Source organism: Cricetulus griseus, chromosome 6 (assembly GCF_003668045.3).
Source record: "Cricetulus griseus strain 17A/GY chromosome 6, alternate assembly CriGri-PICRH-1.0, whole genome shotgun sequence".
Lineage (NCBI taxonomy): Eukaryota > Metazoa > Chordata > Mammalia > Rodentia > Cricetidae > Cricetulus > Cricetulus griseus.
In genome coordinates, this window is record NC_048599.1 from 107685444 (window position 1) to 107699461 (window position 14018).

The window sequence follows — 14018 nt, forward strand, 5'->3', positions numbered from 1 at the left end:
ACAACAGAACATATGTGAACAGCACCTCACTGCAGGCCTATTTGTAGGCTGCTTGTTTCATTTTTAAAAAATAGTTTTAACTGGAAAGTAGGGTTAGACACACTGATGTATATTTATACTAAGTACATATAGCAAAAGCATATGTTTACAGCAAAATCAAAAATTCTACCCAGTCCTGGAGACCATTTGAAAATTATTGTGTTCCTAAGCAATTACCATTTCTGTTTTGAAGACATCAGTTCCATGTGCTTTAGAAACTTCTTGTTCGTTTCTTCTCATCTCTTGACTACTGTGGATAGCTTCCTGAAAATGAGCAGTTAGACATATAAACAGACAGAAAAGGTATTTGAAAAAGCCTCAAAAATGAACTATTTTATTAATATAATTTCAATGACAGATAATTCTTAAAAGAGGAGGAGAAGAAACAGGAGGATCAGGAGGAGCCAGAGCAGGAGCAGCGGCACAGGGGCTTCCTCCTCACGTTTGACTGTCAAAACAAAAGCTGTAAATATAGCTATTTAAAATGGTTCAACCTAACTGCTTTATACTTAGGTTCATTAATTCTGAGTATGTCTCACTAGGTGTTGACAAGAGTTCCAAGGTATCAATTCCTTTCTGCAAGTCCTATGGGAGATCTCATTCCTTTGTCTTTAGAAGTTTCTAGAAGCAATCTCTTAGGCTCATGGCCTCCTATTTTATCTAACTGAGGGTCTCTCTCACTACCACCTACCTACCTGTCTGATGTCATCTTCAGCCTCTATGGACCTTTGTGACTATGTTGGACTGGACCAAATGGAAATGGATTTTCTCATCATAAAAACATGTGACTGATATTTAACACATTCATATATTCTGGAGTTGAAGATATATTTAGAAGCCATTGTCATATCTACTTCCTCCTGTAAGTAGCTTGTGACATTGTGTGAATGAAGATGAAACTTAAAATAAATAGATTGTGTTGTTTATTAGATATGTTACCATATTTCATGACCTCCTATAGTTTTTACATTGATTATACAGTATGATGTGACACACAGATATTCTTAAAGGCTGATAATATGCACATGGGGATACTTTTTAAATGTTTTAACTTTTATTCTTCTTTCATACATTACATCCTGACATGTTTCCTCTCTCTCCACTACTCCCAGTCCTTTCCTCACCTCTCTTTTTCCCCAGATCAGTTCCTCCTATTTTCCTTTGAAAAAAAAAATAGCAGGTCTCCCTCCCAGGGTATTGTGTATGTTTATCTTATTGATTGTTAAATAAAATACTATTTGGCCAATGAAACAGCAAGTAGACAGGACTAGAAGTCAAAGAGGATTCTGGGAAATGTAGTAGAGAAGTGCTGATCCAGGCAGCAAGTGACATAGCAAGGAGACTCATATTTAAGCTAAGGAGAAACAGGAAGGGCCCTCTTTTTCCCCTCTGCTCCTGCTACAGCGGCAAGGTGTGATCCCAGCAAGGAGGGACACCAATAAGGTGTCTGATAAGATAAGTCTTATAAAATATATAGATTTATGATAGTTAAGACTGAGTTAGCAGATGAGAAGTCCTAGTCATTGGCCAAACAGCTTTGAACCTAATACAAGTTTCTGTGTATTCATTTGGGCCTAACTCGGGCAGGCGGCTGGCGAATAGCTTACACGTGGCGGTGGGACTCATCAGCTTTTGGCAGAAATATTTATCGTAGCACATGGCCTAACAAGATACCATAAAAATTGGCACAAATCCTCATTTCATGGCTGGACATGGCAGCCCAGTAGGAAGAAAAGGGCCCTAAGCACAGGCAGAAGAGTCAGAGATAATCCCCATAGCCAAAGAACACCAAGCTACACCACCTTAAGGTGTATGTAGGGGACCTAACTGAGGGTCCGTCTTTGTCTGAGAACATTTTTTATTTTGTGTAAGTTAGGATAGGAAACCCAACTGAATTGAAGTTTTTGGCAGTTCCAGCACTTTACTATAGAGCATGGTTCTGACACAGGTGACTGATTGGCAAAGTGATTACACACTGTTAAAGTCCTACTATTAGAAAGCAATAATGCTCAACCATGTTCATTGCTGCTCTATTTATAACAACTAGAAATTAGAAACAGCTTAGATGTCCCTTAACAGAAGACTGTCTAAAGAAAATGTTGTACATTTACATAAGTTAAAAATGACTTCATAGAATTTGCAAGTAAATGGATAGAACTAGAAAAATTATCCTTACTGAGGTAATCCAGACTCAAAAAGATAAATATGATATGTATTTGTTTATATGTGGATATTAGTCATGCTAAATAATAACTAAGCTACAATCTGTAGACCTAGAAAGGTTAGGTATAGAGAAAGGGACTAGGGATCTATTCCCAGAGGAAGACACACATGGATCTCCCTTGGAGGGAGAACTAGAATAGATTCTATGGGTGGACTGGGAGTGGGGTGGGGAGGTATGGGAAAGGGGAGAAGGTGAGAGAAGAGGAGATGGGGTTAAGGAGGGAATTCAGGAAGTTCAGTTAGAATTAGGGGGCATTTGAGGAGTATGGAAACCTAGTTAAGTGGAGACCTCCTAAAATATATGAAGGCAATCCTAATGAAGTTTCCAAATAATGGAAAAGACAGAACCCAACTGGCATCTCTTGTCACCAAATGAAGCTTGCAGTACTGGGACTCAGTTACTTCCAACTGAGTTGTTGGGGAAAGAAGGTCCCATGAAAATCCCCAAACAACCTAGACTGTTTCCAAGACAATAGGTTGATCTCCACAAATGGAGAGCAAGACCCTATTGTCAAAGACAACACCAACAGAACTTACTGAATATGGCAAGAGTAAGTATTTGCCTATATAGAATCTTCACTCTTATTGTTCTAGTGCCTTTGATATAAGTATTTTGCAGGCTACCAAAGGAGAAACATAAATACCAAACCATCCTGAAAAATATGCTAGGGCAATGGTGGCACATAGTATGTGGGAGTCGCCAACCAACATCTGATTTGAATTAAGGCCCACTTCAGAAGATGGAACCCTTACCAGACACTGTGTGCATGACCAAAAACCAGGATAAAACATAGGATAAAACAAAACACTACTGGTATTAAAAATACAAACAAAAAAGAAGTGATAAAACAACTCCTACTTATATTCTGCTATAATCACAGATTAACAACTTATTCAACCACCACCAGAGAAGTATCCTCCTACAGTAGATAGGAACAGATACATAGACGTATAACTAAATATTACACATACACACACACACACACACACACACACACACACACAGAAAGAGAGAGAGAGAGAAAGAGAGAGACAGAGACAGAGACAGAGACAGAGACAGACAGAGAGGGAGTAGATAGATCTTGGAACAGAACACTTAAACCCTAAATGGGATGTCTCCACCAAATCCCTCCCCTAAAAGCTCAAGGAACCCTGCAGAGGAGGAAGCAGAAAGAGTATAAAAGAGTATAATAGTCAGAGGGAATGGAATGGAGGACACATGGAGAACAAGGCCCTCTAAATCATATCAACAAAGCTCATATGAACTCACAGAGACTGAAGCAGAAACACAGGGCTGGCACTGATCTGCACCAGGTCCTCTGCATATATATATATATATATATATATATATATATATATATATATGGTGTGTGTGTGTGTGTGTGTGTGTGTGTGTGTTTTCAGTTTAGTATTTTATGGCATTCCTGAATGTGTGAGTGAGTGGGTCTCTGATTCTTGTGCTTTCTCTTGGTTCCCCTCCCCCTTTTGTTGGTTTGTCTTATCTGACTTCTATTTGATGGCTTTTGTTTTATCTTATTCTATTTTATTTTGTTATGTTTTGTCATCTCTTAGAAGCCCATTGTTTTTCAAATGAGAAACATGAGGCACGGATCTAGATGGGAGGGGAGGTAGGAAGGAACTCGAAGAGTAAAGGGAGGGGAAATCGTAATCAGGTTCTACTGTAGGAAAAACATAATGTGTTTTCAATAAGAGGGAAATAATTTAAACAACAGAATAAAAGTTTGAGAAACTGATTTAAAGATCTATGTATACCTTAAATAAAATAATAAGAACTTGGAATAAAATAGGTAAATGGGTTTGTGCACATCTGGTTTTCAAGAATGTCTGTGTTTAGAATTATGTAAAATTGAAATCTCATATTTGTATCTATGTCTAAGTGATTAATACTGTTTTTGATAGTTCTAGACTATACTTTTGCATATTATATCATACATTGAGGGTAACATGTGGCTTTCCATTCTCACAAGGGTGTTTGGCACGCAAGGATAGACATCCAATAAGCTAAGTGGGGGGTTAGATATGTAGGATAATATGATTTCAGTATAGTTTTCCAGCAAGGAATATTAAGAAAAAGTTGCTAGAAAAATCCACAAAACATAATTGAAAATCCGGGTTTTATACTTTAAAACATGTGATGTTTTGTTTTATTAAAATAAAGCAGATTGGTGAATATTTTTTCTAAAGAGAATAGCTTCCTATCCCTACTTAAGGCTCTATATGCTTCAAATGATATTAGGTATATGCTTGTCACATAATTTCCATTAAATGCAAGTTCTCATAATGAATGATTTTTAAACATAGAGCAAAGGATCACTAGCCTACAATCCACACTACCAGAGGATCTAGGAAACAAGGAGGACCCCAAGAGAAGATTGCATAGTCCCTCAATGAAGGGGATGGGGACAAGACCCCCTGACCAAAGTGGTAGCCCAGGGGGAGGGAGAGGAAGGAGAACCTTCATCTTGTTGCTGTTCGAAGCAGAAACAGACACCCACAGCTAAGCACTGAACCACACTACTGGAATTCAGTTGTGAAGAGGGAGAAGGGATGAGCAAAGGAGTCAAGACAGAGTTGGAGACACCTGCAGAAACAGTGGACCTGACCTACTGATAGCATGGAAACCCTAGTCATAAAGCTGCTGCAGAATCAGTATTGGACCAAACCAAGCCCTCTGAATGTGGGTGCCAGCAAGGAGGCCAAGACAGTCTATGGGACCTCTAACAGTGGAGCCAGTCTTTATCCCTAGAGCACAATGGACTTTGGGAGTCCATTCCCTATGGAGGGATACTATTGTAACCCAGATACAGCAAGGAGGGCCTAGGCCCTCCCCCAAACGATTTGACAGACTTTGAAGGTCCCTGGTGGGAGGCCTCACTTTCCCTGGGGAGGAGTCTTGGGGGGTGGGTTGGGGGGGTTGGTGGGGAACATGGGAGGATGTGAGAACGAGGGAATGGGGTTTGGATGTGTGAACATGAGTATTAATTAAAGAATAAAAAATATTTTTATGAAAAAATGAATCAGAACATAAAGAATAAAATAGCAAAATCCCATCAGTACATTAATTCTATTTGAACTCACTTGCCAGGTGTGCTATAGACACTGAGATATAGAACAATGAGAAGGAAGAAAAAAATCTTTAATCCTTCAATGAGGCGTGTAGAAAATAGATAATCCATGCTGCTTCTTGTAAGTTCAAAGAATCAGAGTTCCATGCGATGAGATGCCTTGCATAGTTAGGTTTACCTAATGGTATTGGAAGCATTGTGCAGGACAGAATGATAAGAGCCACCAAAGACAGCAGGTGGGAAAAAGCACAGGGGAATGAATGGTAACTCTTTTCTTTAGCGGCTGAGCTTTCCATCCCTAAAGAAGTAGGGAGAGCTTCCTGTAATGTTCTTGATGCCAACTGGACAGGGAAACAGCCAAGAGGACTGAGAACCAGACCTGCCTCAAGGTCTTAGCTTCAGTGAAGCATCATCACATCCATTGAATGAGGATTGGGTTTGGAAGCCTGTATGCCAGTGCCATACACCTAATGCACTGTATTTGTTCTACACAGTGCTTTTTAATATTTTGGATTAGTTCACACTACAAAAATTAATGCTTCCTTCATCTTTTGAAAGGTGAATATCTGATGGTAACTGGTTCATATTTCAATATAGCAGTATCTGGCCAACATTAAAGTAGTGGCAATCTTCTTGGATGGGGCATGTACTATCAAGTCAATACCCCAATTATTTTCCCATATTTGTCAAAACGATATTTAAAATATGCTTTTATTCTGGTACCCATAGAAACGATAGCTTTTGGTACTTGCCACCAATTGTTATTCTGAAAGAATAAAATGACAAAATTCTCTGTTGTATGAGAGACAAAGGCAAAACATTTCTGATTAAAAACTGAAAATAGATGCATTTTTGACATATGATTTAAAATGTATCACTTTCCAGTGAAAAATATTTAAAGTTAGAATGTACATATTCAATAAAAATACTAGCCAGTACTTATCACCTCCAAATGCATTTTCATATAGGAGATGGGACAACATAAGCAATACAAGTGCACATCAATTTTATATAGATATAGATTTCAACTTCAGCATTTATGCGCCATTGCTAAGTAGAACTGTAATTGCTACACCAGTTTGATATGTGTGCATCAGTGCATCAATTTTACTGTCCCCTGGTTGCCATAACTTATACAAAATCTTTCTTAAAATATTCCAAGATCATGTTTCTATCATTTATTCTGGTTTCCATTTTACAAGTAGTATAATTTGAATTTTAAATTTGACTCTCTCCTTCTAATTTTTGTTGTCTAGAGTTTTAGGATCAGGTAAAAAGATATATCATTATAATGCACAGGCAGAACTGAAATTACACAAATAAAATATAATAAAGAATTCTAGTCAGAACACTACACACAAGTTCACATGAAATGATTCATGAAATTGGTTGCTGAAATTAAATCCAAGGAGAGACCGGGCTGAATGAGAAAAACATGCTATTTTGTTCTCAGGTAGATTAGCCAATAGCTAAGAATGATGAGTCAATATTACCTTTCTCCAGGACTGGATACATTGTAATCTTTGGCAAATTACAAAATCATACTTAAATTCAGGTTTTCCATTTCATGTTGCCATTAAAAGGAAGAATAAGAGAAAATATAAATACTTGAACCATGAAGTCTGAAAGTCAGATTTAAGCACAGTTATAAAACATTATTAAGGTGTGCATGGCTTACACGTATTTGACGTCAGCTCATATATTAGCTAGGAGTATTACATACAATCTTTTAGAAAATTTTGCTAGCAAGGAGAATGTCCACATTCAGTGTATTCAATCTGCAATTGTCATTACAGGAAAAGGCACTTTTAATTTTTACCAACAGAATGCATATTCGTTCTAACGCTATCAAAAAGAAACAAACAAGTCTTTTAAAAAAATAATGGTTCCCTTACCCTGTGGGAGGAGTGGATGGGATGGGGGCTGGGGGTGGGGAGCAGGTGAAGGAGGGAAGGGTAGGAGGGAGACTATGGTTGGAATGAAAACTGAAATTAAAAAAATTAACTTGAAAAAAGCTAACTCAATATTATTATGAGCTTCGGTCTCTATGTAAAATGAAAACAAATGAAGAAAAACTTGCAGAATCATGGCTACCTGTCTCTCAAAGTGAAAAATAGATCTTGTTATACGTCAATTGGGATGTTTTACTCACAGCTAATCTCATTTGTAATGAAAGTACAAATGGCATGCTAACTTAGCTACATTTCTCTCAAACAGACATAAACAATACAAAAACATGCCTGTTATCCTGTGGATTCAAGATTGATAGGGCAATGCACTTCTTTCTTTTCTGGTCTGAGTTTAAAAACCTATGGTGAGTCAGACATTCTCTTGATTTGCTTCTATTCAAGTTAAAATGTTTTCCATTGCTGCTTTTCTTAAACATTTTAAAAAGTCTGCTGAAAGTCGGGATATGCAAGTGACATACATTTTTGGGGTTAATGGTTCAATATATTTTTTTAATATTCATTATATTCTTTGAAGGCTTGGCTCAATCATTTGTCCCCGTTAGAACATTTCTGACTTTTCTTCATATAGTTAGATATTCTTGCTTCTCTGTTGTTTTTATTCCTGCAATTGTCTGCTGAAATCTTTCTTATTTAGCTATTATGCTTCCCAGCTGTAGTTAACAGGCATAATTGGTAGGTGGAGTTACCTAAGTTAATGTATATACTATTAACACATCAATTAGTTTACAAGTTCTACTCAGAGAAAGGGTGCTTGATTCAGTGGTAAGAATGTCTATGCGATGATGTGGACAGTACAATGGTAAGGTGCAAATGTAATGAGTGTTATTAGAGGGAAAAGGAGCTGTACCAGGAAACAATATATACACAAAGAAGAAAGAAAAGAAGGTAAAAAATCTTCACACCAAGAAAACATATTTTCAACTACTAGCATATTTTAAAAATATATTAATGGCTGGAGAGTTGGCTCAGAGGTTAAGAGCACTGTCTGCTCTTCCAGAGGTCCTGATTTCAATTCCCAGCAACTATATGATGGCTCACAACCATCTATAATGACATCTGGTGCCCTCTTCTGGCGTGCAAGCATACATGCAAGCAGAACATATTATGCCTGCATGTATGATTTATGTAATAAATACAAAAAACTTTAAAAATATATTAATGGCGCTGAGAAAGCTAGTTCTTGTTCATCTTATTAGTAAACTGCTTTAACACCCAGAGTTGAATCTTATATGCTGACAAGCACCACATATACACAGAACTAGAGGGCATTGTGAAGATTATTGTGACATGAAAACTAGATTGTGATGATTGTAATAGTGAAGTGCTTTGTTTAATTTTAGATTCATAAAAATTAGAGAAAAACAAATGTTATGGCAACTGTAAGTCCAGATTCTTTGTGTGACTCAATATACTCAGAACCAAATTTTTACCTATTCTACTATTAATCATGATTAAAATTATGAGAACTTGCCAGCAAATCTCTCGTATTGTATCTTTTTTCTTTATTATATATTTTTAAAGTAAATTTTTTAATTTAAATTAGAAAGAAGCTTGTTTTACATGCCAATCCCAGTTCTTTCTCCGTCCCCTCCTCCCCTGCCCCCCACCAATCCCTTATCCCATATTGTATCTTAAGATGCTGACTATTTAAAATACTTAAAAGTTTGAGATACTGATTTTTCTTTTAAAAAACATTGCTTTCTCACATGATGACATATGAATTTATTTGCTCAAACATCCATATTGCAAAAATATCTCCAGGTATTTGTGCTAATTATTGGCAACATTATTATAGTAAGCTTATGTGGTCATATTGCTACCATAATCTATCTATCTATCTATCTATCTATCTATCTATCTATCTATCTATGTATCTATCTATCATCTATCTATGTATTGTGTAATCATCCATCTGTATAAATATCTATAATCTATATATCTTAATTTCTCTGGCTTCTCTAGAGAGATTTGATTTATACATATATTTGTCATATAAAATGTCTCAACTTTAGACAAAAATACTAAATATATACCAATGTGTCTGTGATCATGAAAGTTTATTGCAAGAATCTTGTAAAGGACTGTGAGCCAACTGATGTAAACTCTTTCATCAAATTGTATTTTGGCTCTATTTAAATATATTACCAACAGTAATTTAAATAAAAAATGCTTAGTTTAAAAGTGAAAAAGAATGGTTGTCCTCCTCAGGGTGGCTTCTGAAGGCTCAGTGCTAAGTTTAAGTGCTGAAACATGGGCTGTCTTTAAGCATTTTTGTTTATAAAGCCATCAAGCATGTGTCTAAAAGGCCTGAAGATTCATAAAAGCAGCATATGAAATATGTACTCTCAACTGGGTCATCAAACATATTTGTTACATAAATAACAATATTTATTTATGTAACAAATGGAAAAAGCAGCTTACTATAAACATTCAACTTATAATAAATAAAAGATTCTCTCTAGAGGTCTTATATAGAAATATGTTAAGATATATACATAACTTAACACATGATCACAGACACATTGGTATATATTTAGTATTTTTGTCTAAAGTTGAGACATTTTATATGACAAATATATGTATAAATCAAATCTCTCTAGAGAAGTCAGAGAAATTAAGACATATAGATTATAGATATTTATACACGGATGGATGATTACACAATACATAGATAGATGATAGATAGATAACACATAAACTAAATCACCTTACAATCAAAGGGAAACTGTGGTTATAAATAATAATACAGCAAAGGAAAAGTGGCCCAAAATGTAAAATTATCCATTGAAATTTAAAGAGGTTGAAATATTCGAAGAAAAAGATAGCCAGAGGCAAGAGTCTTCCCCACATTAATTAATATAAGCCAAAATGGAAGAATCTACCCATTGATTAGCAACAGCCCTTAGCTTACTTAGGTACACACTAGCTAACACTACATAAATGCTTCTTCAGCTAGAGATTTTTCTTCTGACCTATTTAATTCTGCAGAATCTGAATTGTTTTAATACTTCAATTTACCCTATCCCACCTAACCTTAACATCAGTTATATCAATCATTTGTAGGCATAATGATCTTTCTAGAAAGTATATATCTTCATCTTACTCCCCTGTTAAAATTGCAGTGGGTCTTAGTGGCTTGAGAATAAGGTGACAATTCTTTAACATGACATATCATTTTTGTCCCAATAGTTTCCTTGTTGCTTATGTCTCCAATATCATGCCTATGCAATTCTTCTCCATATTTACAAATGTATATTTTCATGTTGCATGCTGAGCTGTCCCTTAGCTTAAAGTAACTGAATTTAAACTGACATGTCTTCTGCCCTCAGGTGCCCTTGCTCTTCTATTGCTTAAGTTTATCACAAGTCCAGGAACAATGGGAAAAATAAAGTATCGTGCACGCCTCTTTCCCACTGGGAGAGAAGTAGTGTGTAGAAGGGGTTTCTTTAAGACAGAGGAATAAATTGTATACATTGTCAGCTCCTTCCAAACCATTATGATCCCTTAAACATGAAAACAACCTCTAAAGACATGACCAGAGGATGGCCTTGTGACCACCTAGTCAGTGAGTCTATTGTTCCTTTTTCATGAACTCCTACATAGTGAACAGCCAGTTGGTTCACAGTAAAAAACGTGGGTAAATATATAGACTGATTTCCACACTTTCTTTTAACACAAGGCATTTTTGTATGGTTCTTATCTTGACTATAAACAGGATTAAAATTTTAAATATTTGGTTTTTTATCACTCAAGCCTCCCACTTTCAAATGGATCTGTCTGATGACATAAACAGAAAAGAATTTATTAAAGAAACACTGGATGATACGAGTGTAGCATGCATCTCAGAGTCTCTAGAAAAGCAGGAAGAAGCCCCTTACCATTAACTATGTAGAATAAAGTTGCCATTTCTTATGGTGATGGATTCTGCATCTTACATCACTAACTTGTTATGTCAACTCTCAGCTGGAGGTCTGCTCAGTGCTGTCTAATTTACAGTTACAAATCCAGGATTCCAGGAAGACTAGTGCATATGTGAATCTTACAGTGTCTCCTATTGTTGATAGGTTCTGCTTCATTGATCAGTGAAATCGAGGTTTGAATATCCAAATATATGAGCATTCATTTCTCTTTCTAAAAAGCATGAATCACAAATTCTGAAATATTCTTACCCAAATGAAAAACAAAAGAGAATCCATTCATGTTTGACATTAGACAACACAGTAGAAAGTTCTACTCAGTCTTTGACAGAGTTGATTTGAAGGTGGTTTATTTATTTGAAATGAATTTCATATAATTATGTAAAAAATATATGCCGACTTTGACAACACAACTTGCCTGTGAAGAATGTAATTAAGAGTTCCTCCTACACAAACCTGCCTGAATGCACCCCCATTCTGAGTCTGTGAGGCCATAAATCTTTTTCACTGGGTAAAACAACCTTTTTAGTCTTTGTATAAAATCCAAAGAAGAAAGTTAAGTGCCCTAGGTTGTCTGTGCAAACAAAGTATTTCATTGTAAATAATAATTAGAATTAACAAAGAATTAGGTTGATCACTTGGGTTGCCTTTAAAATAAAGACATTGCAAGTGTGAATGCCTGTAATTGCATGGATGAATGTACCTACTGGTGACTCCCAAGGAGAAGAGAAAGAGCTTAGAGTGACAGACAGAACTGATGGATTGTCCCTAGAGTTCATCATCAGTTGAAGTGAGAAATGAGATAAAAAGTCATAACTAATCTCAACCTCACAGAGAATTCATTTTACGAAGCTTTGGAGGCAGAGGTTGTGGAAGTGCCAAAGGAGACAGAGCCACTCTTGAAAGCTTGTTAGAACACATCTTTCAATGCAGAAAGTCCAATATGCTCTATAATATCCAATTTCATGAAAATTTTATTTCTAATTTTAGACACATTGATTACACATCAGTTTAATAAGAAAAAGGAGTTAAAGGAGAAATAAGATAAGCAATTAAAAAAAAAAACCTACAAAAGTAGCTGGGCGATGACAAATACCTGAAGCTAAGGCAAGATGATTGTGGCCTGTCTTGCTGTACAGTGTGACACTGTCTTAAAAATATTCATTAAGCAGAAAAAATCTGATGATGTACTATGAATACAGCACATTAAGCAGCAGCACACTAAACTAATATTTTAGCACTTGAACACAATAAATGAAGTAGTCAATATGAATTTGCAATCTTCCTGAAGTACAGAGTTATTACAATTTCTCATTATGATAATCCCTATAGAGCAGTGAGTTAAAAAAAAAAGATAAAGACTACAAGGGAAAAGAAAAACTTAGCTGATAATTAAAAAAGAAAATTAAGACTTAGATTTTTTTTACTTAGATGGTTTTTATAGTTTTTAAATAATAGTGCAGGATTCTTATGATAAAAGACTCATTAACAGAATGCTAGGCTATAATAATGACCCCATTGAAGCCTGCAATATTTCCTCCAAATTCATTGAAATGCTACAATATGTTTTGCAATTCATATACAGATGAAGGTAAATATATTTCAGACACTACAGCAGGATGTACTCAGAACACTAATATTCACCATAGCACAAGACATTCCAAGTGGACTTAATATCTCTTGTTGGTATTGATTGAGTGGCTGATATATTTTATAGCCTGTTCCACCAATGGTGAGGGACATGAAGAGGCCTCCATTTACTCATTGCTAATAATGAGATAAACAACTTGTTCTTTATTGTAGGTTGATTACCCAGGTGGGAAAGATGAAAAACAAATCTAAGGAAAGTCCATTAAAAGATACAGTTATACTTTCTCTGTTGAAATGGTGATGTTTATGAAGAAACTAGAGAAATGAAAAATTTTCCAAACATATTTCTGCAACAACATTGTTTAAGGACAGAACCACTAAGTGCCTCTTCCTTTTCTGAAGCCTTGTGTTCTCCCAGCTCTTTTTAGGCAGGATAATTTCTTTGTAATTATGCAAATTAATAACTAAATGAACATCCAAAGAATAGACAAGTTTGACTCAGTCCAATCATTTTCAAAGAACCACTGGGAAGGGTTTATTTTGAGAGCTACAGACAGAGAAGCATACCAGAAACAGCTAATAATATTCTCTGAATTCAAGTACTTACAACAGACACCTATTTTTATAAAAGTAACTATGGGAGAAAAAGGCACATTTTGCAGATTTCAGTAATTCGTGTTTTCTTTTATTGTTATGTTTTCCTTGTTTCCTACCACATACTCAAATGTAAGAACCGAAGGTTGTATAGCTTTCTATTCCATTTTTAAAAACAGGAAAACACAGTAAATTTAACTAGCATATTAGGAAATATCATCTCTATACTTGATAATAGCTATATAAAACCCATACACAGATCTTCAAAGTCTGTCATATCATTTGGAGCAGGGCATAGGCCCTCTCCCATGTGTCTAAGCTGAGAGAGTATCCTTCTATATTGAGTGGGCTCCCAAAGTCCACCTGTGCACTAGGGATAAATACTGATTGACTACCAGAGGCTCTGTAGATTGCCCAGACCTCCAAACTGACATCCATGTTCAGGGGGTCTGGAACAGTCACACTTTCTTGATAAAGCAATATGACACATTGAACTTTGAACGAGCAACAGATATGAATGCAAAAGTGCCTGTCTTCTGTAAATGAAACTGAAACCAAGTTCTGTAATCACCAATAGGTCTGCAGAAATAGCAGACCCA

General features: G+C 35.8%; 1 protein-coding gene across 2 annotated transcripts in view; it reads right to left on the reverse strand.

The window, feature by feature from the left end:
• The window catches only part of Xirp2 (xin actin binding repeat containing 2), a 52962-nt gene that overhangs the window by 19030 nt on the left and 19914 nt on the right, over positions 1-14018 (reverse strand). For both annotated transcript variants that reach the window (XM_035446454.1, XM_035446453.1), the window contains exon 3: positions 217-303. In XM_035446454.1, the coding sequence (XP_035302345.1) occupies positions 217-303 (87 nt within the window). The remainder of the gene's footprint in view (positions 1-216; positions 304-14018) is intronic.